At 38.2% G+C, this 27,412-nt stretch overlaps 1 protein-coding gene across 2 annotated transcripts in view; it reads right to left on the bottom strand.

Annotated features, from left to right (window-relative positions):
• The window catches only part of Nyap2 (neuronal tyrosine-phosphorylated phosphoinositide-3-kinase adaptor 2), a 249,634-nt gene that overhangs the window by 142,266 nt on the left and 79,956 nt on the right, over positions 1 to 27,412 (bottom strand). Inside the window, exon 3 of one of the 2 annotated variants that reach the window (XM_090354917.1) lies at positions 683 to 984. In XM_090354917.1, coding sequence (XP_090211043.1) covers positions 683 to 984 — 302 coding nt within the window. The remainder of the gene's footprint in view (positions 1 to 682; positions 985 to 27,412) is intronic. The other variant, XM_090354918.1, reaches the window with a different exon arrangement.

Raw genomic sequence — 27,412 nt, 5'->3', positions numbered from 1 at the left:
GTCAAACAAACACAATGGCTCTCATCTGTAATCCTAGCTACGCAGGAGGCTGAGATCTGAGGATCAAGGTTCAAAACCAACCTGGACACAAAAGGACCTGAGACTCTTATCTCCAATGAAAACGGGAAGTGGGGCTTGGCTCAAGGGTAGGGCAGTAGCCTTGAGCTGAAGAGCTCAGGTACAGCACCCAGGCTGAGTCCAAGCCCCATGACCCACAAAAAAGGGATGGGGGGAGGAAGGAAGGAAGAAAGAATGAAAGAAAGATGAGATATGAATTAGGGATGGACAGATTGACTATAGACACATACATGCATCCGTTCACATTTACTGGAAAGAACCACTGTTAAAAATGATTGTTTCAAAAAGATATAATTGCAATTTCTCAGTATTTTCCTACATTAACACATGCTTCTCTTAATTATACAAGTAGTATAAAAATACCTAGAATATACTTGCTAGTTTTATTTCTAGGTAAAATTTTTTGAAAGGGCCAAGCTTTAGGTGGGTAATACAGTTTACTTAGTGCCTTCCATTCATGATGCATGAATTAAAAACAGTCCTCTGTGTGTCATTCATCGTCACACTGACAATTAACCTGTTCCCTGAGTTGTCTTTTCTGGGACTTCTGGGTTGGAGAATGGATCCGCTGGCCAGAGAAAGCAGGCCCCATGCAAGACTTTACCTTCCACCCTCTCCAGGCCTTTCCCACTCTTACTGGCTGCTGCAGTGTTGACTGTCTCTGAGGAGGTGCTCAGCTTGGTGCTGGGGTCACGCTTGGGTTTGGGTGGGGGTTGCCTCCTGGAGCCACAGCTGCTGTCATCCTCTGTACCCCCAACGGAGTGCAGGGACTGAGACCTCACGGTGAAGCCACTGGAACAAGGATGGGGAAGACGGTCCTGAGGAGCAGGCATTGTCATGAATCCCATGCGGAAATGTTTGCCTGTGTAGCTTGAGTCCTGGCCTCGCCCCACGTCTCCACCTATGCTGTAGGAGAAAGCAGATCTTTTGTGAAGAGGAAAAAGTAGATCTAGGATCTACATCTGCACGTATATGGGCCTGTTCCTTACAGGATAAACTTCAAATGTTAAGTGTCGACTTTGAAGAAACATCCATTTTACAACAGGCTGCTTTTTAAGACATCCTCAAGTAGCCTGCAAGCATTTGTGCTTATGCATAAAAATATGAAAGTAAAGCAAAAGTAAGTATACTATCATCAGAAATCTTAGCACATAATTCTAGGTATCTTGATTAGCCAGTTATGCTACGTATTGCTAAAGGGGGAAAATAACTGCTCAACACATGTTGCTTTGGTTGTTTTCCTTTGAGGTGATACTTACCAGGGGCTTAATAAAAATTAACAGGGAATGGTGACAACAGCGCCTAGTGGATGGAAAATAGGCCACTGAGTTCAAGTATCCTCTTTTTCATGACTTCATGAAACCTTTCCTTAATTTATTTGCTAGATAATCGTGTAGGAAATAGAATAAAACCACAGCAAAACTGCTGTTGCCAATCATTGGACAGAAGGGGAGGGAAGGGAAGTGGAGGGGAGGAGAGGGGAGGGGAGGGAAGGGAAGAGAGGCGAAGGGAAGGCATGAGAAGAAAGGGGAAAGGAAGAATAAAGAGAAGGGAAGGCATGAAAGGGAAAGTAAAGGAGAAGAAAGGAACAAATAAATACATTGTAAAGCTTGTGAAGGAATTATTAACTTTTGTGTTGTCTAAATATCTTCAAATACATTAGAAGTTTAGTGTTACTGACAAGCAAGCCTTAGAGAATAGAACCATAACATCTAGTAAAATGCAAATGTCAACTCCTCCTGAGTTAATTCTATTTCATTACTGATAGACAAAATTTCTAATTTAATATATTTAACTTCTTAGTCACTTAGGAAAGTTTGAAAAACTATTTTAAAAGAGAAATGCCTCTAAGACTGTATTTAGGAAATGGTTCTTGGGTCTCTTTCTATGCTATTTACTAATGGTGATTATAAAGGAAAGGACTAGGAGGGCATTTGAACTGCAAAAAGGGAGATTTTTTTTCTAGACCTTTATCATTTATCAAGTCCATTTGCCAGGAGAAAATTAGTAACAAAAATCCTCCTAGCTACTAAGGAAGCTGAGATCTGAGGATCACTGTTCAAAGCCAGCTTGGGCACAAAAAAAGTCCATGAGACTCTTATCTCCAATTAATAACCAGAAAACCAGAAGTGGTGCTGTGGCTCAAGGGGTAGGGAGGTAGCCTTGAGCTTAGGGACAATGCCCAGGCCCAGAGTTCAAGTCCCACAACTAACCAAAAAAAAAAAAATCCTTACGAATCATGTGAATGAATTTTTCAGACATGTATAAATGGGGAAAACATGAATGTATGAAAGCTTTTGATTCTGCCTTTGTAGATAGATTTCATTTGACACTTTTTAATCTAAATATTTGGCTTCCTCTGCCTTTGTGACATGGTATTAAAGAAAGAAATTTAAGACTCTCTTCATTGTGTTTTTTATATGAGTACAATGTTTCCCACAAGCTTAAAATTCCAGTAGGAACAATAACAGGGAAATAAGCTGTTTTCCCTTCTCAACTCGAGAGTTATCCCAATTATAGGTCCTTCATGGATAAAAGCAGAAAAGAGTCAACAAGATCATTAGACTTTGATCCTGGCATTTAATTTTATGATCTCTTATCAGTAAATCCAACTTTTTCAATCTTTCACTTTTTTCTGAATTGATGAGTTGATGTTTGGACATTAAATATGTCACTTTTGCTATAAATGGGGCTGGAAGTTCAATGAATGGAGCAGAGAGATGGATAACCAGGTGCGAGGAGCATGAATGAAATCAAAGCAATGGCTAAGTGGGAGTGTTCACATCAGAGTAGTAAGCAACTTGCAATGTTTCTATGCAATTCTGTGTCTATGTCAAGTAAAGATCAATCATTACAAAAAGGAGAAGCTTACTCAAATGAGCAGTTCAGAGAAAATGGTGTAAGAATTTAAGGAAGTATGGAGCAAAGGAGGGGAACTGCAGTGTTGATGGTAAGAGGAGCTTTCTCCTTTCATTGTGATGATTCTGGCCTTAAAGATTGTCTCACAGACAATGAGAGAAGTGATTTCGTTTGATTCTGCTTTCAATTATTTTTCGTGCACATGCCTTTTCCTCTTTTCTGTGCTATCACTGAACAATAGGTAACTGAAGGATTTAGACTGTTATCCCATACCACCTGGGGAGATCCTGCATGCATTAATGCACACAGGTATTTATAAGAGAACTCCTAGAAAATAATTGTACCAGCGATTTTTTGTTACTATTGACCTAAATAGGTCCTGCACCTCTTCCCTGACAGATATTTAGCTCTGCAGATCCATTTTTATTAGTACAAAACACTATCATCTGACTCTATCTGCCTTTGTTCATAAATGTACTCTCTCTCTCTCTCTCACACACACACACACACACACACACACACACACACACACACACACGAAAGAGAGAGAGAGAGAGAGAGAGAGAGAGAGAGAGAGAGAGAGAGAGAATTGAATGTGTGCTTCAAACAATAGCAAGTTTAAGTACAAGTTCAGTTTGACCAGTCTAGAAATATTAGATGAACAAATGAGGATACAAAAGAGTTGATGTACAAAAGCCACTGCTCAAGTCAAGGCCAAAGGTAAGCAGTAAAAATGGTGGCTTATTTAGATTCAAGGGAGCAGGAAAGATGAGTCCAATGCAAACTGAACTTTGTGGAATAAAGCCTACAGTTTCTAAATGTGGTAGAAGATTGTGGAGTTTTTGAAATATGCAGATTACAGGATCCCATAATGATTTATACCTGTTGAATCAGAAACACTGAGGTGTGGCCAATGAGTTTCTTTTACAAACATTATCCATATGTTGCTGATGCTATTAATGGAGAGCCCCCAGAAACATTAATACAATAAAGTCATTGTTAAGAAAACATCTGTTCAAAACATTCAGAAGATACAGCTATCAAGTAACATGTCAACAGATAAGGACATCTGCAGTGCTTCAGTCAGATTTTTTTCTAGGTGATCATTAGGAAACAAGCTTCAGGCTCTAGTGTTTCATTATACCATGGATTTATTTCCTGCTTTTAATTGTTGTGTGGTATGTCCCACAGTTGTAAGTCTGTTCCACATGTTGGATTTATTCTAGGGTCTAATCTAAATGGGAGTGTGTTATTTTTATGTCACAGAGAGAAAATCATGACTGAACTACACAATAAAACTTCTGCTCAGCTGTGACACATATTCTGTCATTCATCCACTGACTACAACCAGTTTGAAACCCAATATATTCAGTTGGTTGGATATATTCTTCTCCAAAAGGAGAGTCTTTAAAGTGACAGGACTACATATGAGCATGAATTCTCCTTTTGGAGAATGGTAGCAGCCATGGTGGCACTGACAAAAATTTTTATTCTAGAGGAAACAAAAAGAAATTATGATGACTGATAAAACAACCAATAACCATTTCAGAGACTTTGTATTTCCAGTGTTATGATTTGAATGTGTTCACACACACACACACACACACACACACACACACACACACAGAGACACAAAATAAATCTGGGTTGGAAACTTGATTCCCTCACAAGTATATTTGGAGGAAGGACCTGAGGAGCTTACTTTTGTGAGTGGATTCATCCAGATTATAAAAGACCTTAAATCTTCAATGTAAGCCTGTTGGTCATTTTCATCATGTAATAACTTTTATTGTATTCTCAGGAAGTATGAAGATTGGATGCAGTCCTTTGATTTTGAATTTCTCCATCTCCAAAATCAGTGGAGCCAAATCAAATTCTACTGTTTTTCAATAACTCTGGTTGTTTTATAGTCATAAAAACTTACTTGACAAACTATAATCCTGGGCTCTGCTTCATTAAAAGTCTTAATCCCATTTAGAATAGCTCATTCTTGAAAACAGAGCAATTGTACACACTAGGGGCGGAAGTATGAATTTGCACTCTTCTTATAAAAAGAAGTCCAGGTGAGAAGGGGCATCACCATGGTGGAAGAGATTACTGGTGCTCAGCAACAGCAGCAGCTACAGCTTCCCTCACAGGGAAGCTGAAAGAAATATGTATGGCAGTGGAGTAACCTTCTTCAGTGCCTTGAACATCTACCCAGTTGTGACTTTTAAAGGTCATAGAACCCCACTGGTCCAAGAAGGGAATGTGGTTACCAGGGCTCCCACTTCTGATGAGGGATCATGCCCACCAGCAGTAGATGTATTTGTGTAGGTGAGGAGAAGTTGGAATGATGGAGGAGGGGAATACTGAGTATCAGCTGCAGCATCCATGCAAATTACTGGAGTGGGGACTACATTTTAGCACATTAACTGCACTCTTCTGTTTCCTCTCAGTTGGAGTTGGATGGAAACCAATAAACAGCTAGTCTCCAAAGATACAGGAACCCATCAACTGCATCCTAGGGGATCAGCCATGGAGATACAGGGCTCACTTTGCCCTGGAGAGAAAATCATGTCTGAGAAGAGCAATCAGTTGCCAGTTGCAGCTGTACTCTTCAAAAATCTACTACAGCCTTTATAGAAAGCCTGTGCTATCCTTACACAACTCCTAGCTGAAAGGTAGGTATAAAAAATATCACAACTGGCAATTTCTCCCCTGTGGAGCAAGATGTGTTTGGTATCAGAGTCATAAGCTCTTTCTGTCCAATCAGATTTCCTTTCCTCAGTCCTATTACAGATTCCAGACCTGTGCTGTAACTTAAGGCTTGTCTACCATTCCAGATATCTTCTTTTGTACTTCCCCGGCTGGCATCCCCTGTATTCCTTTCACCATCTAACTCCAAGTCTAATTGTTCTCCAATTATACTTGGTCTAATATTCAAGGGAGAAATGATACAATGTGTGAATTTTAAAACAGCAGGAAAGGGAAAATCTAAAAAGAAGTGTGAGACCCCAGAGAAAAGGGATGTCTGTGGAAATAGGTCAGTGTCCATCATCAGACTGAGCATTTCACATGCACTTGGGGAGTCAGGAATCAACTCTACTGTGGGAATACTTGGCACAAACTGAAAGTTACGTGGGCAGAGGAAAGCAGAGTCTTTTTGCAATAATACTCCAACACTTAAGATAGATTAAGCCTGACACATCTCATGTTATAAAAATAAAAACAAGTTTCATAATCCTGAATTTAAACAAGTATGCTTATTCTCACTCAATGAAAGTAATGTTGGGATAATAAGTTGTTTATTATTGAGACTTTTCCATTTTACAGCATGAAAAAGGAAAATATTGCTGAAATCAAAGTTAGACATAGGTTTTGAGAAGCAATTCATGATATATTTGTTCATTTCTTTTCAAATCAAGTTATTGGCTAATATACAATTTGTTCACTATAATCATTAATTATAGGCTCTATCCTCAGATCATTAATTTAGCAGCTACAAATTAGAACACTACTGAATGCCTCAGGACAATTTCTTACTTGTTAAATAGTTATATAAACCTCATCAAACTGTCAATATTCCTTCATAGCACATATGAAACAGTTTGTTCAGAGATTTTTGGTTTGTTTTTGTTTTGTTCCAGTCCTCGGTCTTGAACACAGGGCTTAGATGCTGTCCCTGAGCATCTTTGTGCTCAAATCTAGAACTGTACTACTTAAGCCACAGTGCCACTTCCAGCTTTTTCTAAGTAGTTGAATGGAGATAAGAGTATCATGGATTTGCCGGGCATGGTGGCTCACGTCTGTAATCTTAGCTACACAGGAGGCTGAGATCTGAAGATCAAGGTTCAAAGCCAGCCACAGCACAAAAGGACCTTAGACTCTTATCTCCAACTCTCCTCTAGAAAACAGGAAGTGGGCTTGGCTCCAGGGTAGGGCTGTAGCCTTGAGCTGAAGAACCCTTGGAAAGCACCCAGACCACATTCAAGCCCCATGTTCCACAAACAAAAACAAAAACAAAAACAAAACCAGTTTTATGGACTTTCCTACCTGGCTGACTTTGAACTGTGATTCTCATATTTCAGTCTCCTGAGTAGCTAGGATTACAGGTGTGAGCCACCAGTATCTAGCTACTTCAGAGTTTGATATGTAACATGTAGCCACTAATTTTAGTTTACAAAGGTTGCTTATGTTTAAGCTTTGAATATGGTTAAGAAAATAACCACACAGAAGTCTGCACCTGTAAAGCAAGGCATATGGTACCACAGAACAGAACCTCAAAAAAGAATTCACACAAAGAAACATTTTTTAAGCTCATACTTAACTCCAAGTGTTAAGATAAGCTAGACAAATATAGCCTTTGCCTTCTAATCTTTCTTAAATACTTACTCCATTCTTTCAAGACCTCCATTGACCAGGATTAATAAAGGGACAAAATAACAGCTCTGAAACTCTACAAAAAATAATGAACAGGGAGTGCCTCACTGTCTTAAAAATCTCATGTGTCTTCTGAGAACAATTTTGTTTCAGAAATAAGAAACAGCCCTGGAGAAGATGTGAAATAAGGTGACAAGTCATCTTGAAAAGGTGACAGAGATACTGTGTCTGTGTGCAATTTTGAACCAAACACACCAGTAGCTTGTAGTAAAGCCTTAGGAAGCCAATGGGGGAGAAAACAAAACAAAATCTATAGTGGACAGAAGAGGCCACACCTTTCAAGTTCATCCAGGATCTGGGACACAGATTAGTGGTTACCTTGATGGAACATTTGTTTCTGCAGTGATTTTGTACAGATGAGCTCAAAATCCCTTTGCTGACAACTGATTCATATCCTTTACATTTTTACCCTGGAAAACGTTTTTATATAAATTTTTCAAGGAGGCACACTTATCTGATATAAAAAAGGCACTTTCAACAATAAAGTGAGGTGGCACATACATGTGAGAAGGAAATAGAGGCTCCATTTGTAAAGGAAAAGATGAAGTTGTCTGCAAGCACGTTTAAGGCAGTCAGCGCTTGCACCCTGGAATCTTTCCTGTTAGCCCTTTTATAAAATATAATTAACACTGACTTTACTCATTAAATGAAAGTATCACTAGGAGAGTCTATGGGTGATACTAGCTCTCTCTTTCTCTTTTTTAAATTCATGAATCTCAATATGGGCCTACGTCACCAACTGAGAAACATCTCCAATCCACCAACCTTGGGGACTCCTGCTTCAGAATGTCCTCTCTTTGGGATAAACATCCAGATAAGCCCATGTATCCTTAAGAGAGTCAAGCATAGAGCCCAGAAGCCATACCATTACATATTTTCCTCCTTTGATAGGTAATACTTTTCAACTCAGTGTGCCATTTTCAGGACAATGTTCGTTACAAGTGGCAGGGGGATGTTGTTATGGAATATCACACTACTATCATCTCACCCTGGGCCTCTGGTCCAGAAGTTCTTCCCATTCATTCACTTTCAGCTTCACGAGAAACTGTCTTCTTTCCTATATCCCACCTGGTGGTTATTTACACTGGTTGTGTAAAACAAAAAGCAAAAATGAAAGCCAGTCCACTTTGGAGACAGCCCAATAGTGAGCCCAGTTAGATAATGCTGTGGACATAGGCCAGTTTATCTTCCTTTATCAGACGACCCTGTCAAATGAAAGATCCTCCTGGTTACCAGTTTCATTTGAGACTGCCAAATGTCTCTGGTCATGTGTATGGAGTGAACCTCAAGCACTACGTGGAAGGTGCACTGGTTTGGAGCCCAACCTATGCTCGACATTATGAGGGGAAATTTGTAGGATCAGGTCTTATGCCATTGTACAAGACCAAGCTATAGTGTTGCCTGCAAGTAGAAATAATCCCAAGACTCTTCAGGTACATCAAATTCTAGTTTGTACAAAACAATTGTGGGTAGGTTTTATGTTTGTATTGGGAAAATCCCTGAATAAGGCAATAAAATGCTCTCTAGAGAGCCATCTCCTCATAAAAACTACTGGCTGATGTGTCAAGAAAGATCTGGTGTCAGAGAAGAATAAAAAAGGACATGAATGTCTTCCATTCATTTATTATTTAGAAATATATTTTTGTGATAGCATTCTGAATGGAAATAATTAACTACCTCATGCATTTGTTTTATGAAGTTTTGATATCATATAGTACACTTGAATGCAGAAAGTTGGCTCCAGTGAAATATTTTCTCCCAAATTGTTAGCTCACTATTAGCTTTATTGTCTTCCCTCAGCCCCACTTTTGAGCAATAATCTCCAGATTTCTTGCCTTAGGATCATTTGTTTCACCACTCCATATCCTTTATGATATCTGTTTTCTACTTTTATGCTCCTAATAGCTGAACAATTAATTTTCAGATATCAATTGCCTGTGTCTGGACTTTTACTGATGCTTCTTGAATGTTAAGTCCAAGTGTTAAAATATAATTTTATATTCCTTTTTATTAAGGACAACAATCACACATTATATGGCTTTTGTTTCTATATCCTGGAAGTCCTTTCATTTAGCTTCATCCTATATGGCCTTATGTATCTAGGTTTTGCTCTATTGTAAACCTCTGCTAGGAGAGCCCAAGGTTTCTACTGATTATGACAAATTAGGGAAACCATTGAGCCTATGTTCCTTTGAGTCTGGCTTACTTCACTTAATATGATTTTTTCTAAGTCTTTCCATTTCCTTACAAATGGAATGATGTCATTCTTTCTGATTGCAACATTGTGTATAAATACCACATATTGTTGATCCAATCATCAACTGAGGGGCATCTGATTAAACATTATTATTAAACATCAAATGTCCTTGACAAGATATTTTAACTATGCCTAGAATTCAGTATCCTAAAAGAATGAGAAACATATAACCATTTACTCAGTAGCTGGATAGGAAAAAAATGATATACTTTCTAATCTTCACTTAATCTTATCCTTATCTTGGGAAAATTCTCAGTTTGCATTTGTTTGTTGGAATACATTGACCTGATATAAGACATTTTAAAATCTCCAAAGGGTGGATGATACAAATTGAGATGCTAAAGACTGAATGTTTATTTTCCCCCCTATTTCTAGTTTGAATCCCCACCTAGAGGTGGATGTTATTTACAGGTGTTCCTTTGGAAGATAACTAAATCAGAGCAGATCTTTCAGAAGTGAAATTAGCACCTTTTCGAGGGACATCTCACAGAGATTCCTTACCCCGCCTGCTGCATGAATACACAGAAAGAAGATGGTCGTCTATTGTTCAGGAAGCAGTCCATCCACAAGCATTGTGTATGCTGGAGCCATGATTGTGGATTTCTCAACCTCTAGAATCATGCAAAACAAGTGCCCATAGTTCATAAACCACTTAATCTAATCAACACCTGAGTAGTCTAAGACCAAAGCCAATACTATTTTTTAGGCCTCCTTCCTGGCTTGCCGTGTCATTCTGTATCAACCTTTCTGTTCAAGCTGAAGAACAGTCCTTTCAGTAATAAATCTTCACTTCAAAATACCAGGAAAGAAAACATGTTCCAACAAATAAAATATTTTGCTTATTTTATAAATGGATTTTGACAGTAATCATTATGCTATATACTTCTAAATATAAATCAGAAGAAGAAGAAGAAGAAGAAGAAGAAGAAGAAGAAGAAGAAGAAGAAGAAGAAACTAAAGTAAACAATTTATCATTTGTGCCATAATGATGTGCTAGAAATTATATAAAGAAAGTTGGAAAAATCTATTCATTGGAATTTATAGTTATCTCTATGAAACCCCATAAAATTTCAAGAATTTTATGAAAGTTAGAGCTTAGGATAATCTTGAGTAAGGAGAAATGCTTGGAAAATAAAACCACCTCATTTTACCACAAAGGGTATGGGGTTGTTCAGCCAACAAAAAAAGTAGGATGGCTAGATCAGGTGGTAGAGATACATTTTTTAAACCTCTATCAAAATGATTTTTTCATGTCTGAGTTTATAAAGATTCAGGACTGAAATGTAATATTTATTAAGGCCAGAACCAATTCTGTGGAACATCTATAGGAGACTTAATTTTACTTAAATTATGACAAGTCATTTTGAGATTAACATGTGTTATTAGCTATGGGACATTGTAATGTAAAATTAAAATGTGTCTTATTTATATATGCAAATGACATTTCCTGACCCCTTGAAGTACTATGGCTTGAAGAACAGAAAAGTATATGGAAAATAACTGAAATCATAATATTCAGTTTCAGTTTAGAACCTAGTTTATAGAAGTTCACACTGTGGGAGAGCACTTCCAAAAATTCAGCCAAAGAAGGGGAAGTTCTGGAAAATGTATTTTATTTGTGTCTTCAAAACTGACATAAGCTTTGAATATGATTTGAGAACCTGCCAAGTTTAGCTAACCATATGTGATTATTTTCTTTTCTAATCTAGAAGGAGAAGCTAGAAATAAGAGTGTTAACGTCCAATGCACTTGAACTTCCTGGGTAGAAGAGGCTAACTGAAACTCCTGGAATAATAGACTGAAATTTCTAACAATATTATTTTTAAGTAAGACAAAAATCACTGTTGAAGAATTTAATTCAGTTACTCACTAGTTGCTGACACTAGTGTCTGACTTTTGGCTGGGCAGAGAGGAAAGGCAAATAAGTGGTCAGTGTCAGGGAAAGAATGACAGACTGATACTGGCATGGATGTAACTCTTGTGATCAGATTTTCTCTTAAGGGGAAGCAGGAGACTACAACGGAAGACATTTGGGGGCCTGTAACCACTGACAAGAGCTGGGGAATCCCAGGGAGGAAGTGATTTTTCAGCTGAGGTATAACATGAACTTCATCAGATGACGGAGAAGCACAGAGAGAAGACCAAGACGTTGACAGAGTCTGAAAGAATTGAGAAATGAGATAGGAATATTCAGGCAGAACTCAATAAGATCTCTTGTATTTCCAGTTTGAGCTTGCCTCAAACTAGGCAACTGATAAGTAGCCATTAAATAAATGAATATATACTTTCAAGAATAATGTGTGGGCTTCTTAAGTGACTGGATGGGTGGTGGCACTATTTAATGATATTCTGCTTGGTTTCTTCATTTCTTTCCATTATCATTGGCTTGATTTATGATGAAGAAAGGAAAACTCTGCAAATACCTAGACAGTTAATTATCTCTCTCTTTTACAAGACAGTAATTTGAATGCAGGGTTCAGCTTAATCCCCCCTCTTCATCTCTCCTGCCCTGCTTTGGTTTGGGAAGATGTGTGTCATTCAGCTGAGTTAAAGCCATTGCCTCTTGGCTCATCTTTCTACCCAGCCAGACTTATCCTTTTCAATGCAGATTTGTTCATGTCACTGATTTAAACCCTTTATGAACTTTTCTAGTCCTTTGGGCTAAAACTTCAAATTTTTATGTGATGTATGAGGTATTTTTACTATCTAGATGTCAACGCTCATCTGTACACTTTCCCCCCTTCTTAATCTTAAAATCCCACAAAATGGCAAATTCCCTCAATAGTTGTCCAGGTTGTTGACTAAAAGACAGAATTTAAGACCCACCCCGTGTCAAAAATGATGGGGACTCCTAAGGACAGGAAGACAGGCTAAGTCAGTCTAACTTCTCACAAAGGCATTAAGTCAGATTTTGCTCTGACTAAACGGTATCCCTATAGATCATAGGATTCAGTTTTCTTTGAGGAAACTTTCCAGGTAGGTTTTCACCAGGCTGAGCTCAAGGTCTCACTTTGGTCTGTCATAAATTAGGTGATAATTTACCTTCTTAACTTATATATGATAAAGAGCTATTTCCCCCTATCCCAATGGCCAATTTGAAAACTTAGCATTATCAATCTTCAATGACCAGATCCCTAGATTGGATTATATTCTGTGCTAGGTTTTTCCATCTAACTTAAAAGCTATGGATTCTGACAAGGCAAGATTCTGCCCACACACTTACATTCTAGAGAAAGAACTGGATGCTAGGGAGAGTTTTATTTTGTCTTAAACCTTATGCAGTTAGAAACTAGCCTTCAAGAGTGAATACACACTTTCTTGGTGGTGACAACATAATAAACAAAATCCTGGATTCAAAGAAAAAGAAAAAAGCAGTGCAGAAGATGATATGTTCTTCGGTACAATTTCTGTAGATTTCTTATCTGAAATGTTCTATGCCAATAATGTACCTCAAAATTTTCTGGAAGATAATTATACCACCACTTGGGTGTTTCCATTATTGCTACTGCTTTGTGTGAAAAACTAGAAAAAATATGAATTCTACTTTCTAGAATTGGGATTCTATATAGTTTGGCAGACAAGAATGAGTATGACCCAAACATATTTCTGTCTTCATTTTTCAGAGCCAGAAAGAAAAGTTTTCTTGGAATTTATAAAGTTCCCAATTACAATGCCAGACATTTGCTGACCTTCTAGAGATGGCATGATTTGCCTTGCCAAACAAAATCACACGTCTGGAATGAAAACATGTTAATGTCAGCTCTGTCTTAAGCATAAAACTATATTCATCTTCCCAAACACTTATAGTTCTGATCATGGTGTCTTAAGACTTAAGGGATACTCTAAATTATTGGATAAAAATCATCTCTAACTACTAAAACAGTATTTGGGGATTTAGAGAATTTACATAAACATTTACTATGTCTTTCTTTTCTGTTACAGTCTTAACTATTGTGGATAACCCTTTGAACAATTCCCATAAGCATGATTTCAGTTCCAAGTAATCTTTCCATGAATCAGTTTCTCTGTATCTCTTGTCAAGATTCTACCACCAAAGAACCATGTAAAATAATTGTCTTAAAAGTAACCTCTTATACTGGGAGAATAGTAGCTGGGTACTAGAGTGCTCTCCTAGCATGCACAAAGCCCTAGGTTCGATTCCTAGGTACTACATACACAAGAAAAGCCAGAAGTGGTGCTATGGCTCAAGTGGCAGAGCACTAGCCTTGAGCAAAAGTTGTTCAAGGACAGTGCCCAGGGCCTGGCCAAAAAAAAGTGACCTCATTATGTGTGTGTGTGTGTGTGTGTGTGTGTGTGTGTGTGTGTGTGTGTAGGTAGATAATAAACTACTAAAGGGTCAAAACCCTCTAGAAATTTGGCCTCAAAAGGATAACTCTAGAAAGCAAAAACATGTTCTAGTAGAAATCTGGTCTGCAAGTGAAGTGATACAATAAATAATACATCACCTAGAATTTCCCAGGATCTAAGATCTAAATAGCCAAGAGCCAAGGCAATCTTTTTCCAGGAATTACTTCCAAAGAAAAGAAAAAAAAGACATTCTTGCCCCCCCCCACACACAACCAAATACATCCACACAACATACACATTTCCTCTCCATATAGGAAGCTCTGCTTTTCTAACTGAGTAAACACTTAGTGAATTCATTTTCCGGATAGATTCATTCATTCATCTATCAAATGGAGTAATAGTAACATATTTAATAATCCCTCAAGGTATTTGTGAAATTAAAATGAGTTGTAAAACCAGGTCAGGTTTTACTTCTGCAGTGCTTTTTATACTTAACAACAAAAAGCATTTCACAAATCCTTCTGTTACTGAGAACTATACAGCCTCTCATTTGTAAAGTCCATTAAAAAATCATGCCCATAATTCTGAAATCTAGGCCTTTACCCTTACCATCAGAGTGACATGTAAATGTCAATGACGGGAAAGACCACTTCCAAGCCAAATGTTCATTCATGAATACATTAGTTACTCTAAGTGCAGTGCCCAATGTGCCATCTTTATGCACAACAGGTTGCATATCTGCTTAATGCACTCAAATGTAATGATGTGATAGATTGAATTATAGATGTCGTAGACTGCCAGGCCCTACTTGGAAGCTAGAGATGCCTGGCTCCCGGTTTCCTAGCCTGCCTTTCCCAGAACAAGACATTTTGCCTTATTGGTTTCCTTTAGACACAATTGAATCTCACTCTCTGTCAGTGAAAGCACTTGGATTATTGGCTTTATTCTGGAGCCATGAACAGATCCAGGGTCTGGTGTCAAAATTTGCCTTTGATCAGATCTCATCTTATCCTACACATCTTTATTCCAAATTAAAAGCTTTTTATCACAACAGATTAGCCACAGTTTTAATGCCCACAGTGCATAGCAAGAAACAATTTTCCCAGTCTAATAGATGCAGTCTCTTACTTACTATAATGTTTATCACTTGTTTTTTTTTAATACAGAACAGTACAAAGAATTGATGATGCTATATAACAGAGAAACATTCCTCTAAAGGAACCATGGAAAGGAGATTTCATGTTTGCCTTGTCGCAAAGGGGCTTTCTTTCTTACAATAGCAGTTTCACTAAAGGACAATGAGTCTCCTGTTTTTTTTTTTTTTAATTTTTTTCTTTTCTTTTCTTTTAACAAGGTTGTATATGAAGATGTTCTCATTGCTTTGGTTTTGATTTTATTTTCCACATCTAAATTGTCATTTGAAAATGTTGGTTTCAGTTTTCTCTTTAGAGTGATTGCAAATTTGGAAATAGAGGATTTGAGGATCACTAAAAGTTTCCATCTTTGTGACCCATTGCACTTAGAAAAAGAGAGATTAAATATTTTAAGTAGCTTAATTTAGTTATTAACGTGGTATTAAATATGTATTTCTTGGAAAACAATTCTGAAAACACTTCTCAGAGATAATATTTTTATTTCCTATCCTAACCACTATTCTTTTATTTGTAATGGAAGCTTTTACTTATTATAACTGTATTCTCTATCACATCCATCTGAAACATCTGTATCACTGACTTCCAGCCTTGTTTTCCCAGCTCATTTCTTCCGAACAACTTTCCCTTGCCTATGGCATTCATTGAAGCCTTCTCTTCACTGCTCCTCCAATCTCTTTGTGTTTATCAATTACTATAAATCCTTGTCTTTCCACATGCAGGTGACATATTTTGATTTTTTGTCAGTTACAGTACTTGAACTCTGGGCCTAGGCCTGAGCTCTGAGTTGTCCCTGAACTTTTCAGCTCAAGGCTACTGCCCTACCCCTTGAGCCCCAACACCACTTCCAGTGTTTTGTTGGTTAATTGGAGATAAGAGTCTTATGGACTTCAATATCTGGCCTGGCTTTGAACCACCATCTCAGATCTCAGCCTCCTGAGTAGCTAGGATTACAGGCATGAGCCACTATACTTGGCTAGGTGACATATTTTTTTATGATTGAAAATTATAAGGTAGCAGTGTACTAATTTTAATTTTCTGATTTTGGTAATTATTTTGTACTTATGTAAGAGAATGTTTCTTTCACTAGAAAGTATTTAGGGATAAAAAGATAAGAACATGACACCTGAAATTTATTTTCAAATGGTTTAGTAAAAATTTAGATACTGGGGGAGATGGGAGAAAATTATGAAAGTAATGACATTAATCGATAAGCATTGTACTCACAAACTGACATGCTGAATCAAAACCCCTCTTGTACAACTACTTAAGGAGAGTAGTAAGGAAACCATGAAAAAAATAAAATGTTGTTGCTCTCAGTTGCAACATTAATTTTGTTTGTATGTGTGTTTCGACAGGAAACAAATGTGTCAATTAAGCAACACATTGACCATTTCTGAATCTGGGAAAAGTGTATATCCATTTTTTTATTTTAATATTTATTTGAGAAGTTCAACCATTTAGCATCTCCCCTTGACACTGATGTCCTTGAACTCGGTGTTAATGGGATGGGTGCAGAGGTTTCAAATGCAGAGGTCACAGTCAGCCAATGTGAAGTTCCTGCAGCTGAGATTGTCACTGTCACATGCACAGAAGACCTCTGCCACCAGCCAGATTTGTGTTAGAGCCACCGCCTTCCAAAGCCTTGCCAAGTCAGCTACTGAGAATCCATTTCAATGAAAACATGTCCATGCTCAGACACTCAAATAGCATTTCCCTTCACTATTTCATCATGTGGAAACATTACATGACTGATTACCAAGTGTAACTAACGCTTGGTTACTTGTACTAATAGCTGAATCCTAATCATTCCGTCAGAAAATAAGGCATTCTCTCCTCAAAGTTTGGAGAGTGACTGATTTACCCCGATGCTTCAAAGAAAACTGAGTAATGGGGAAGCGAAAATCAAGTATTTAGATGGATGGGATGGAAGGAGGGGTGAGTGAGCGCGTATTACATTCTTCTGGCAGTAGTTAGCATTTCCACTTCTTTCATTCGTCTCCTTAGGATGTAAAGTAATTGCATCCTCTAGTAGATTCCACCCTGTTCCTATTGAAGATAACTCTTCTCTACTACTAAATCTTGAGAAGTGCAACTAGCATACTTCCATTTCTTGTCATGATTTTAGGACATCTCATTTCATAATTTTCAGTTTTTGTTCCCAAATACATTTTTTCTTGTTTCATTATATTTAATAGTTGTACAAAGGAATTTCAATTCAGCATGTACTTTTTAATTACAATGTAACTTGATTAATGTCACCTCTTCTATCCACCTCCCCTTATCGATCGTAACTCAACTTTTATTTCTTTTTAAGATGGATTCTTGGGGCCAGGTCTGTGGCATACTGGTGGAGTGCCTGCCTAACATTCATGAAGTCATTGGTTCGATTCCTCGGTACCACATACAGAGAAAAAGCCGGAAATGGTGCTGTGGCTCAAATGGTAAAGCTCTAGCCTTGAGAAAGCCCTAGGATAGTGACCAGGCCCTGAGTTAAAGCCCCAGGACAGGCAAAAAAAGATGGAGTATTGCCATATTGTCCAGGCTGCACTCAATGGACTGATGGACTCACATAATTCTCCTGCCTCAGTTGAGTGCTGGAATCTCTGAAACATTCCCAACCCAAATAAAGTAAACACAGTGAAGAGTTAGTGTTAACCCCAACAGGATGCAAAGTAGCCCTGACCATTTAGAATGTTATTTCAACAAGACAATTGGCCTATTAATATTCTGTTATAAATTATTAAAATATGTAAAGATGTGACTTTTACAAAACAATGGAGTGACACAGAACTATGAATTAATTCAACATGATATGCAAATAAGATGGGGTTACAATTTTTTTCAGACTTTACGTAAAGTGAGCGATTTTTGGTTAGTATTACTAATTTTTGCTATGATAGGCAGGAAAAGCAGGTATAAAGTGCTATATGTATTTCTCTCATATTATACTTCATAGTGCTATGGAGTCTTCTCACATGGATGGAGTTCACAAACTCTGCAAACACTCACCAATCTGTCTCACCTCTCCATGCCCCCTCTCAATTTCTACAATGGTCTTAATGACAAAGGCACACAACATTCTCCCATAAAATTCCATCAAGTTTAGGAAAGACAAATACACCAAAACACACCTCCAGATTATCAATGCATGAGGTAGTCTTACATGCAAATCATTCCCTTTTAAACCTCTCTCACATTTCTAGCATCTAATGTTCTGTGAGTAATAGAATGACATACCTGATATCTCTCAAAAGCCAGGACAGGGTCAGGAACAGAAATAAATGGTGAATTGGGAGATGATGATGGATAAAGCAACACTGGTGACCACCTCAGGGTAAAGTGCAAGTGACTGACCCTGCATGGGTGGAGAGGACTTGCTATGACTAATTGCCTAAAGGCAACTGATTCATTCTGGCCATTGTAAGTCATCTTCAAAGTCAAACAAAGCAATACTTCCCACTTCCCTGCGGAGATATAAGGCTATTCATAGTAAGTCAGGTGACAGAAACTTTGGTTCACATCCAGTTTTGTGGCAACAGAGCCATTGAGTAATTTGTCTAGCTCAATGAAAGACAATGATCTATCACATTCTCTCCCATTAAGAGAACTGCCAATATTCTCACTGACTTAGATTTAAAAAAATATGTGTCTTCAGAGTGCAGAGTACTTTCATATATTATATGGCATGTTGCAAAAGACAAATTCCCAGTTTTACAAATTCAGTACCTGTGTACATGAAGAATATCAAACCAGCAAGGAATGTGCAGAGCTGGAAGTAAAGGGAAATGTAGACCTTCATTCAGGGTCATTTTAAGGAATGTGGCTTGGAGTGGCTCAAGAAGTCATTGGAGACATTTTATTTATTTTTATTTATAATTCTAATTTGGCAGAGCTGCTGGTATGCATCTTTCCAGATGAAAGAGGACACTGTGAAGGTGTATATACAACAGAAAACAGCAAATACTACTGACCAGTTTAGTCTGTGGTAGTCACTCTGTACACACAAGATAATCACATCTATGAGCATATTTTACATTCCAGCACCCGTTGATAACCTCTATACCAGCTTAGGATTCTTGTTGAGATAGTAAACAGCAGCATCTCTAGTTACTCATATGCTATGAAAAAAATGCCTTTTTTGTCAGTCCTGGGACTTGAACTCAGGACCCATGCACTTTCCTTGGGCTTTCTCAAGATGAGAGCTCTACCACTTGAGCCACAACACTACTTGTGGCTTTTACTATGTATGTGGTACTGAGGAAATGAACCTAGGTCTTTGTGCCTGCTAGGCAAGCACTCTACCCCTAGGCCAAACTCCCAGCCCCCCACAAATGCCTTTTAAATATACTTCAAAAAATAATTTTATCATCAAGTGATGTTTTGAAATTCTAAAACATTCCTTTACAATTTCTAAATTTCATCAGAGCCTACTTTATATTAGGCAAAGGAGGACAAGACAAAGCACCACAGAAACAATGCCTAAAGTCTCAAAGCCTCATGCATTAATTAAAAATAAATTGACTTTTCACACAGCTTGTCTGTCACAACGTCCTTGTGAATATTAAGAATAGTATGGGTATAGGAAGGAATAAATGCAATAGGATCTATATAACACAGAATCAGATCTGGGCTTTTCCACTTCTAGGACAATCTAACTCTTTGTAGTATCCCAATTGGTTACGTTGAACACAGGACTAGATATCTCAGATGCTTGATATAAGGTGTGGGGCAGGTCACATCAGGGAAATGGAAACCTATGCTGTAGAAAAAGAGGCCTACCTAGTGGCCAAGTGCTGATTTCCTGGTTTGGGACCCAACCTGCCTGTCAACTGTTTGGAAGGCGTGGCTGTGGTTTGTGATGTAAAGTAAGGCTACCTCTGGGATTGGCCCTGAACACACTCGCCCTCTAGGACAGCACCTGATTCCCCTTCTTTACCTACCTCCCACTGCCCTGCCCACCTTTGTGCTGATTGGCTCCTGCATCGCTAAATGTAGTTCCTCAATAAACGAGTTCCTGCCTTGATGGGTCTCCCTGACTTGTCTGATTGTCCTCTGACATGGGAGGGCTGGGGGCTGTCAGCCTCTCTGGGCTGGTCCTGGTCTAGGTGTGTTCTCTTTATCCCTCTTGCAGGTCGGGAGGGACAAAAGACTAAAAACCCTGACAATAAGGGTTCAGTAAAATGCAAATATTAAGTTACTCATAATAATAGTGACATTGATACAATCATGGTCATCTATGTTTAAGGTTGTATCAAAAAATGAACTATTTCTAAGTGTTCCTATGAATAAGAAATTATTGCTCTGTTTTGTAAAAGTAAACATGAATTATAAAGGACCTACCTTGTCCTACTATGTCTTCTCATGGTTTAAAACTGAGCTTGCTCTAAATAAGTCTAGTTTATCTCCACTGATTTATGGTGGGGCATCTTAAGTTTATTCTAAAAGAAAAATCTATACAGTCTTGGAAAATAAATATAATACTGTATGATTTATAGATAAACAAGAATGAAATTTTTTAAAGAACAGTAGCTCTAATGGTCCCGACTCAGAGGTTATAAATAATTAACAGCAAAGGAATATCCACTGTAGTCATATGTGGGCCTGTGATGACTGACTGACTGGATTTTTCTTTCCATATACCAGTAAACATGACACTTAGCCACTCAGGGACAACTCTCTTCCTTGACCTCTTCCACTCTGGTTCTCCACTTGTCTAATACTCATTTGATCCATGCCATTTCCCTTCTTTAATTCTATTCATCATCTTTTATTTCCACAGCCAATTTCCAAGTCTCTACTGCTGACTAACATTTAGCTGTTTAGCTGAAGAATAACAAAATAAGGGAAGTAAGAAAATGGTTAGAGCAGGAGTGTTAATAGCCTGACAATCTTTTATTGCTTTAGAGGAAGTGTTATGTAAGCAATGCTTTGATGAAGAGGAGGAGACTTCCGAAGATCATAGCTGGCCTGGAAATGTCTCCTGCCAAAAGTCAAGGATGTAAGCAACTTCAGTGACTTGAAGTGGCTGGCTGTCATTACAGAGTAAAAGTCCCACACCCAGTGTGCTAGAGAGAAGTCACCTGAAACAGATAGTTTCACAATCCTAGTGCTTCAGGAGGAGAAAGCTATGTACTATCCAAAGACAAATACTTGTAGCCAAAAAAAAAAAAATACAGAGGTTGTGCTAAGAGAAAGTTTAAACCAGTGACTAAAGGTGGAAGTCGTTATACAAGTTCCCATTCATGTTCTAGTTTGTCTTAGACTCCTCAACATTTCTTTCACCAAGGATACTTTACAAGTACTTTTGCAAAAGCAACCAAAGGGATGTATGAACAGCAATGAGGAAAAAAAAATCTCCCAATTTCCTCCAACATGGCTTTTCCTTTCATTATTAACCTGCACTTTAGCTTAGTAAATGAATTGAAAAGTTTCTCAAAGGGATAATGAGTATGAGTCTCATGTATCACAGCAAGGGAAGTCAAACAAAAGTCTTTATGTTTTAAGTAATTAAAAGACTACCTTTGGGAAACTACTGCATGCTGAAATAAAGCATACAAAGAAATAGGATGCGATGGAATAGAAATTGAGTCTTTGGGCAAGAAGATTCCCAAAATCTCTAGGGTATTTGGCTTGATGTTTCTTGGAGCATACAGAAAGAAATTCCTTTCATGGACTGAGTATGAGTTAAAGGAATCTCATCAAGTCATTTTAAAAACTGAGATAAGATAGCCCAGAAGGCCTCTCAAGTGAACCTCTGGTTGAGGAACAAAAGGCAAATATGTATTCTGAACATATAAGAACCTGTTACAGTTGTCAGCATTTCTCAAACAACCCTGTGTCCGAGAGCTATTAATGTCATCTGGGAAACAGAATTGTATTATAGTGCCTTTCACCCATGCTTCATGTTGGATTTAATTTGAGAGATTATTTAAAAACTTCTAGTCCTTGTGATCCATCACCAAAGAGACCTATTATTTGGTCTAGGTTAGAGCTCTAGGGCAGTGATATTCAGACAGGGCTTTGCATGAGGACAGGCAATATGGAAAGTCCTTACAGCTACTTCTGTATTTGCAAGATGAAGCCATCCTGCCGTGCTAACATGTCCAGATCTGCATGACCCTATATTGCTGGGGAAAGTTGGAAATTTCAAAACAGGGAAATTACTTGTATGTTCTCCTTTTATTCTTTAAAACAGGAAAACTATAATGTATTGTTTTTTATTTTATGGATAATCTCCCAATAAATGGTAAGACTTAGAAATGAAGGAATTTGTAACACATGAGGAAAACATCTACACAAATATAAGTGTGGTGTGCAGGCAGTGAAATAAATGGAATGTGAGTAAGACTTTATGTCATCGGACATTGAATCATTTTTATGAATAAAACAAAAACATTTCTTCCCCGTGGAGTCTTGACAATGCTGTGCTAAAACCACTCATTTCCTTACCTAGGTGGCATATTCCTGTGTATTGTATGGTTCTGAGCTAGCTTATTCTTTTATTTAAATATTTTTATAGTAATTAATAGAAGGGTCACATTATATTTACTAGATAGTAAGTGCATGACTTCACATACATTGATACACTTTCTCATGTCTTGGTCCCCATTTCCCTGCCCCCACTCCCGCCGCTCATCTGGTTTTCCCCTCTTCACTATCCTATTTCAAATAACCAAATAAGCATATATACAATATATCAGATAACAAGGTGAAATACTATAACAATATGAGATAACCAAGGGACAGCAAAAGAGATGAGAGATAACATAGTACATTAAGGACAACGATCACTCATTATATGGCTTTTGTTTCTATATCCTGGATGTCCTCTCATTTAGTGTCATTCTATATGGCCTTATGTATCTAGGTTTTGATCTATTGTAAATCTCTGCTAGGAAAGCCCAAGGTTCCTACTGATAAGGACAAATGAGGGAAACCATTGAGCCTATGTTCCTTGAGTCTGGCTTACTTCACTTAATATGATTTTTTCTGTCTTTTCATTTCCTTACAAATGGGGCAATGTCATTCTTTCTGACAGCAGCATAGAATTCCATTGTGTATAAATACCACATCTTGTTGATCCACTCATCAACTGAGGGACATCTGGGTTGGTTCCATATCTTTGCTATGGTAAATAGTGCTGCAATGAACATTGTTGTGCTAGTGGATTTAGTATGCCCTAGTTTCTGGATGGTTGGGTAAATGCCAAGTAGTGGAATTGCTGGGTCATAGGGGAGCTCTATGTTTAGTTTTATGAGGAACTTCCATACTGCTTTCCATAGTGGTTGAATGAATTTGCACTCCCACCAACAGTGTAGTAGTGATCCCTCCTGGTCACATCCCCTCCATGAGTTAGCTTATGCTTTCAGGGAAGTCCTCGTTTCCATATAACTGATCCTGCACATGCTGACCCGTTTAGTGAAATCCATCTCACGACACTTGTCTCTTGGAGTTCTGTTGGTGTTTCTTGTAGAAACTAAAATCAGTATCCACTGGAGAGGAAGCAAGAGCCTGAATTCTAAGAAATTGTGTGTGGGGGGGGGGAGGAACAGGATAAAAGTCATATAAAGAAATAAAGCTGAAATCATTAAGTTAACATGATTGGCCTACAAAGTGAGCAGCCCTAACTGTTGTTTTTCTTTTTTTTTCTCTCAAGTTAAATCAACAAAATCTGTTCTTTATATTTTTAAAAGGCTAAGGAGCATCATTCTTTCCTAGCACTTGTGATTTCATTTGGAAGATGTTGTCAATCATGTGTTTTCCACAATGAAGATCCCCCCCCCCGGTCAATCATTTCTCTAAGCAGCATCAGGATTATTCACTGAAAATACATAAATTCTGATTGAACCATTATGAAGGTTGTAGGAGATGGTCAAAGAAAGCTTGGGAGGACTAAAGGAGCCTTGTAAACGTTGAGCCTGAACTTTATTCTAAAACCAATGGAACCTTTCCTTTCCTCTTGTGCAACCTGCTAGCCACTGCTATTAACAGTTGTGGCATCGTATACATAGGTAAATGTGTGTTACCTCAGAAACTTTTTATTTAGGAGCAAATGGACCAAATGAGACTAGTACTCATACCTCAAATAGTATAATTCCTTAAAATGGTGAAGTCAAACTTCATTAAAATGAAACACCAGGAAGTGGGTACTCAAAAGAGATGGGTAGAGTCGAGGGGAAGGGTTGACAAATGAAGAGGAGAATGCAGTCAAGAATCCAGTGTATATACCAATAAATTAAAAGGAATGAGGGAAGAAATGGGTAGTGGAGGGATGGGTGAGAATGTTGAAAGGGAAGACATTGATCAAGATATCGTGTATTCATAAACTGCTTAGTGAAATGGTTCTCCTACAATTTTGGTTAACTTAACTGGAAGTGCCCTTTCCATGAAAATATTTACACAGTATCTGTAACCAGGAATCATCACAGCTCAGACGTGGTTAGCGACATGGTGAATGCTATCAGATAGTCTTCCCAAAGTGAAGGACCAAGGGAGGTTAAGCTGGGAAAAAAAGAAAAGTTGAAGTAGGAGCAAGAGAGTAACCTAACAGAATCTGCCCTGGAGCTACTCACCTCCAAAATGGGCCCCAGTGAATTTCTTCTTTTATACTTTAAAATAGTCATGATTGCTTTGACTATAAGACAATGAATTTAGATGAGCCTTGCACAATATAAACCCAGAGGTTATTTCAAAGGTTATTTATGAGAGGCAAATAGGTCCCAGGAGCAAGTCAGTGGCTTTTGGCAGCAGAGATCACTTCTCTCTAATACCATAAGCCTAGCTCAGTAGCAGCGAGGCTGAGTGTCTGTGCCTGCTTGCTTATGTCTGCACAATCCTTCAGAGAATTCTGGGCAGCATCAGAGCTGGGAACATTTACCACCCACAGAAACACTAATCGCTGGCAGTTTTCTTTGCAGCTCATCTACTTTCACAGTTCCCACCCTTGGCTATTCTTTCAAAGTGGGCTATTTTCAGGAGCACAGGAGGGCTGAACATAATCTTAGCTTTGTCAAATATTTCATTTCTGATTTATATTCCAAGAAGAACAATAAACTATTTCAAGATTTGGGGTCTTCTTTAGAATGGTTGTCCTAAAGTAACAGCAGGGGGGGAAAACTTTTTTTTTTTTTACCAGTCCTGGGCTTGAGCTCAGGGCTTGAGCACTGTCCTTGGACTTTCTCAAGGCTAGAGCTCTACCACTTGAGCCTCAGCACCACTTCTGGCTTTTTTCTACGTATGTGGTACCAAGGAATCGAACCCGGGTTTTTGTGCATGCTAGGCAAGCACTTTAACCACTAGGCCAAACTCCCGGCCCATGGGGGGGGGGAAACTTACAAGAGATGTTGGCCACCCTGTGAGCTTTGCACTAAAGCAGGCTTGTCACAAAGAAAGGTGATAAAATCCATGTTGTAGGGGACTCATACATTCTCAACCAAACCAATGGTGCTGACATTTCCTTCCCCCTCACCTGGATATTTGACAATGACTGTGGATTCTTTTTATTAAATAATCTTACTTGTTTGCATTTCTATTTCTTTATTTTTATGTATGGAAATTAAACTCAGGACCTCACATTTTCTAGATAAGTACTCTACCATTTGAGCCATGCCTCTAGTCCATTAGTTGAATTGTTTTCCAAATAAGGCCTTGTACTTATTTTTTGCTTGGGTTAGACTCAAATCCTGTTTCTCCTGATCTCCATCTCCAATGCTTGTAGGACTACAGGCCTGAGCCACAATGACACTTGTTCTAGAAATGTTTCTTATAATTACAACTCAGCCACTAGCAGCTCTGGAGAACAGGCCACAGATGCTTCTAAACAACATTCCTAAATACACCAGAAAGACGTTCCCAGCCCCAGACTTTGAAACTTTGCAAGATTAAGACACATCCTTTCCTGTTTTACTGGAGTTGTTCATTCATTTGAGCAACTGGGAAAATATCCACATGCCTCCCTCTTAGTGTTGTCCTGAATTGTGTGATTGTGGGAATCAATATGAGGAAGCTAATCTATGTATATTCTTTGAACTGAACCAGCAAATACTCACTGGCTCCTCCTGGCCTCTGTCTGCCTTCTATATAATCCTCTGCAGAGATTAAAATGCCAGACATGAAAGAAATAAAAGTAATTTGAGAGACATTGACTCATGCTTTCCAAGTAATCCTTCCAAATCGTTCTGTTGTGTCACAAAGAATAGGACATGTTGACTTAGGAAGGAAGTTACTGCATGTTTGGATAGCCAACGATCAATTCTTATGAGCACCTCCATGCCATTCTGAGTGAGTCAGAGAACCTCAAAATCACCACTGGATGCCTTCCGGGAGGCCTAGAGGTTCCATTACTAGCCGGCTCCTTGAAGATGCTCATGTGGCTGCTTGGAGACCACACTCTAGAAATGGTATGCCTGAGGCCAATCAAGGTTAGTTCTGAAGCAAGTATTGAAGCCAGTAGATAAGCGGAATTTTAGAGTAGGGACCACAGAGAACTCTACCTCTCATTCCACTGGTGAGGAAATCCAAAATTAAAGCCAGGCAATCTTAAGCAAGAGGACTGTGGTAGTGAGAGCAAATGGGAAATGTAGGCAGGGCAATTTCTTATTTCATGGATTAGTTAAGCTGAGTAGTTTTGGTAAGTAATTTCTCATTCTTAGACCTTCACTTATAATAGAAAAAATGTTTGCCTTGCCGATTTCACAGTATTATGGAAATTATTAAATGAGATTTAATAAAGTGATAAATGAGATCTTAGAAGTAGAGGCCAATTAGTGTAAGAATGCCAGTCACTCAGTCTTTTGCCTGAAACCACAGATATAAGGGACCAAGTTACTTATACGGCCCTTAGCTAAATACTATAATTCACTTGAGATTTATTAGCTGAGAAATCATCATTGGAACATCCCCCTAACTACATTCTGACAGGATGTATTCTGCTTTCAGAGCTAAGGAAACAGAGCAAAGTGGACAAAGACGTGCAATTGCTGCTGGCTTCTCAAAACACTTACCAAATTTCTCTTACAGCAGCAGCATGGTGGAATGGCTCATGTAGCTCTCAGCTAAACATATGGTTTTATTCATATGTTGTAATTATTGACTATGATAGAGGAAGAACTGATCTTCATAATTTCTTGAAAATCACAACCTCAAAATACCTCTTGCAAATGTGAATTCCTCAATTTACAAAGGTTGCATTTATATATGCTTATATAACATTTAGAAACAAATTATATATACATATATCTTCATCACTTGTCTTTCTGTTTAAATGAAAGAGACTTGAGCCCTAAGAACATTTGAAATAATTTAAGGTATAATAAAGGAGTTTTCTTTGCCTAAG

This window comes from Megascapheus bottae, chromosome 21 (assembly GCF_031878675.1).
Source record: "Megascapheus bottae isolate mThoBot1 chromosome 21, mThoBot2.hap1, whole genome shotgun sequence".
In the NCBI taxonomy this organism is placed as follows: Eukaryota; Metazoa; Chordata; class Mammalia; order Rodentia; family Geomyidae; genus Megascapheus; species Megascapheus bottae.
The sequence above is the reverse complement of the archived record's forward strand: the minus strand, read 5'-3'. Positions and strand labels throughout refer to the sequence as shown.